The sequence below is a fragment of the Aptenodytes forsteri genome, unplaced genomic scaffold (assembly GCF_000699145.1).
Source record: "Aptenodytes forsteri isolate BGI_AS27 unplaced genomic scaffold, ASM69914v1 Scaffold13, whole genome shotgun sequence".
In the NCBI taxonomy this organism is placed as follows: domain Eukaryota; kingdom Metazoa; phylum Chordata; class Aves; order Sphenisciformes; family Spheniscidae; genus Aptenodytes; species Aptenodytes forsteri.
In genome coordinates, this window is record NW_008794543.1 from 1,750,574 (window position 1) to 1,754,403 (window position 3,830).

Here is a 3,830-nt window from a genome sequence, read left to right on the forward strand (position 1 = left end):
AAGTCCTTGACTAGCATAAACATTACCTAGCAACAACTAAAACATCAGTATGTTATCAACATTATTCTCATCCTAAATCCAAAACACAGCACTGTACCAGCTACTAGGAAGGAAATTAACTCTATCCCTGCTGAAACCAGGACAAGATGGAACTAATAAAGTAGGGTGACTTTTCAGATCGAAATAAAGCAAACTTATCAGAACTGAGTGACCAAGAGTCTGGTGAGTGCTGTCAAGACACACAGCAAAAGTATGACACAGAAGAAACCTTGACTTTACTTATTCTTTCCGCTTCCCTCTGCATGCCTCTTGAGTGTGCACGGGCAAGAAAGCAGTGATATGCATAGGCGAGATGGTACTTCCAGTCAACTTTATTTTTATTGATTCTTTGGGTGAAAAGAAGTTCCTATGTTATTCTGAGACACAAGGCCACAGGTGACAGTTCTGTTGATCACAGCTAGCATCTTTTAAGACCTTGAATTAAAAAAAAAAAATCATGCATGTGTCCTTTATTAGGTGTTCTGAATAATAAGTTGTTCTTGCACTAGATCTAGAGTTTGTGAGACTGCCGAAATTGCATAGTACATTGTTCTGTTGATTTTGTTAATATTTTCTCATATGTTAACTGAATTTCCTATATGGTTTGTAGAGATATGCATGAAAACTTTCATCTGTGTTTGTGTTTTAATTACAGGTGCTGTTCTTATGTGGGTCGAAGGGGAAATGGTCCTCAGGCTATATCTATTGGCAAGAACTGTGATAAATTTGGTATTGTTGTCCATGAGTTGGGTCATGTGATAGGTTTTTGGCACGAACATACACGACCAGACCGTGATGATCATGTCACCATCATTAGAGAAAACATCCAGCCTGGTGAGATATTCTGATAAGTATTTTTTTTTGGGGGGGAAAAAAGGTCTGTTTATTTTTGGTGTTTCTTTCATCTGTTCAACTCTCTTAAGACTGAATGCTGAATAGCAGAAATGAACTGAATAGCAGAAATAAGCATTTATGCTTGCTATTCCTCTTAGCTAGACTCATCTCAAGCTGATTCACAAATGAAATACTGCAGCTAAAATATAATCTTTTCTAAAGATCTGGCCAAGTAGCAAGCCATTAAATAGTATTGGCTAGAAGGAGAGAAATAGTAATCACGCTCAAAAACTTTGAAGGAAGCCATTGCTCTTAAAGCCCTTTAAAAGTCATGTTTCTGTGCTTGAGAAAGGGCTTTTCTTTCCTAGTCTTTACTGAATGATAAGTAGAAACATGTCAATGGCTTTTTAGCTGCCCAAGAGGTTTAGACCTGGAAGGGAAGCTGAGGACTTTGAATCTGTGACAAAGATGGACACTGTTACTACAGTTTCCAAATTACTGGTTCCCTACAGAGCTTGCAGCTTTAGCCAGTGGCCTTGGTGGTGTTGAGACAAAGCATCCGAGGAACCTAAGAACTTTAAACTGTGACTGTCATCGCTTTGTCAGTCTAGCTGTTGGGGAACTAGGAGGAGGGATGGGAGGGAACTAGGCGTGTTTCATTTGCGATGTTCATAAATGCGCATGGTCTTTGTGAAACGCTGATTTTGACTTACGGAAATTCTCTGCTCAAGAAGGGGTGAAGTCAGAAATCGTCCAATGATAGCTTGGAGTATTTTTTCTGTTCCTATAGAAAATGTTTTAAAACAAAATAGATTTGAGATGCAATAAATTTTTACCACCTCAACTAGGACGTGGAAGACGACTGGCAGCTGATACACACTCCCACAAGTCTCTGAAGTCCTGAAAGGGCACGTGCATCCAAGCCTTCCTTCTGTTCTTTCTGTGTCATTGACTTGTGTAGATGCCACAAGTGCTCTTCCCCTACGCTTTTTCTGCGATGGGGAAAATCAGCTGGGGAAAATCCTCAGCCTCCTGCTCTCTCCTTTCAGTTGTCTCTCTAGTTTCTGGCTGAAACCACTTCTTGTGGTGTGGCATGAGCTTGAGGATCACTAAATGGGATCAGGAAGTCATGACCACCAAGACATTTGGGTTTTGTTATATTATGCAAATTATGTTCATTAATAATGTTAATGCCACTGCAGTTTTTTTGCAAGACACCAATGGGGTTATGAAATGGAGTTAAGGGGTGCTTTGCTTCTCTTAATACACTCATTAGGACAAAGGACTTCTGGTCTGGAATTATGAACTAAGTATAATTCTTTTGTTCCTCTTCTGGTTTAGTTAAGTTGCAACAGCTGGCTGTTGAAAATGTGTCTTTGGAATGTTTGTATTACATGGGGGCTCAGAGAGTAGCCTTTGCTGAAGCAAAGTCTCTTTAGTATCCAGTTTAATGAGGAGGGTTCTTCTGGGGTCTTTGCTGTCAAAATTACTTCTTTCTGGAATTAAGAACGAAGCCAGCAAATTTTATGGATTCTACATGAAGCACAACATAATGTGTGGGGCCTTTATGTGGGTTAGGTGAATGAGAACAGTCTTTCTAAATGCCAAATATAGGAATTTGATGTGTGTTTCAGAAGACATGTCTGCTCTCTTGGTTAATAAAAGCACACAGTTAGTCCCAAATGGCTAAGATTTATGTAAGTCAGTGAGTGATTAGGTGAGGATCTTTGTTGTTTTTCTTTTCCTGTTTGTTTTTTATCTTCACAGAAATAGATATTAAAGAAACTCTAATTATCAATCGTTCATAGGTCAAGAATACAACTTCTTGAAGATGGAGCCTGGAGAGGTGAACTCCCTTGGGGAACCATACGACTTTGACAGCATTATGCACTATGCCAGGAACACCTTCTCAAGGTTGGAGTCTCAGGTTATACCTTTTGACTTTTAATTCTATTCCTCTCTGTGAATACTAAGAACTGTTCTTTTTCAAGTATTCTGAAATCACTTAAAATTTCCCTTGCGACATAGTATTCTTACAGCAGTCAAAATACAGTTTATTTATTTTAAGCTAGAATAATGTAATTATATTTTTAAACACTTTTTTTTCTGTTCAGTTTCGGAGCAGCCTTTTGATCTTCCTTCAGTTCTTTAGATTTTAAGACAAGATAATCTGGAAGAATAATTTCATAATACTAATTTTCTTTTTGTCTCCACAAAAATTTGAATTTAGAAAAACCAAATCAGTGAAATGGTTAGGAATTTTATGTGTAACCTGATCTGTTCTCTTGAAGAGAAGTCTCCTTTGATGCATAACGTCTTGAGTAACTATGGATTATGCGAGTAGAACACATTATGGTACTAGGACATCTACCATGCAAGCCACAGCCTTTGCTAAGGACTGCAGTCAACCATTCATAACAGAGGCTTCAGCCTCTTCTCTGTTGTTTGTAAAGATTGTTACTGTCATCAAAACCATATAATAAAGACTCCTGCTGGTTTTGCTCTGGCCTGTTGCAGGCTGATCCATTCCCAACTCCATAGTAACTCACGTGGGGCTTGCTCTGAAACTCTGCATGGTTGTGGGGAGCTGTACAACGAGCTGTTCCCCTAGGCTAGCCCTGCTCTGGAGAACAAGCGAAGCAGGAGTCTTTCACCTGGTCTCCTATTATATTTCATACCAAGTCAGAGTCTAGCTAATTACTCTCTAAAAATATCAGAGTAATGTAAATTAAAAAAACAAAACAAAACCAAAAAACCCCAACAAAAAATGCTTGTTTGAAGAGTGATGTGGCAAAACACTAGACAGTCTGAGACTCTGAAATAAATTGAAGACCACCAGAAACCTCACCAGCTTTTGCATGTTTCTAAGCTTTGTTCTCTCCAATATAAATGATATTATTTAAAAAAAAAACAAACAAAAGAAGCAAACAAACCAACAAAACACCCCCCCACCCCCA

The 3,830-nt window shown here is 38.6% G+C and overlaps 1 protein-coding gene across 1 annotated transcript in view; it reads left to right on the top strand.

Annotated features, from left to right (window-relative positions):
* The window catches only part of TLL1 (tolloid like 1), a 145,751-nt gene that overhangs the window by 84,421 nt on the left and 57,500 nt on the right, over positions 1-3,830 (top strand). Inside the window, exons 6-7 of the mRNA XM_009272317.2 lie at positions 695-873; positions 2,682-2,787. Coding sequence (XP_009270592.1) covers positions 695-873; positions 2,682-2,787 — 285 coding nt within the window. The remainder of the gene's footprint in view (positions 1-694; positions 874-2,681; positions 2,788-3,830) is intronic.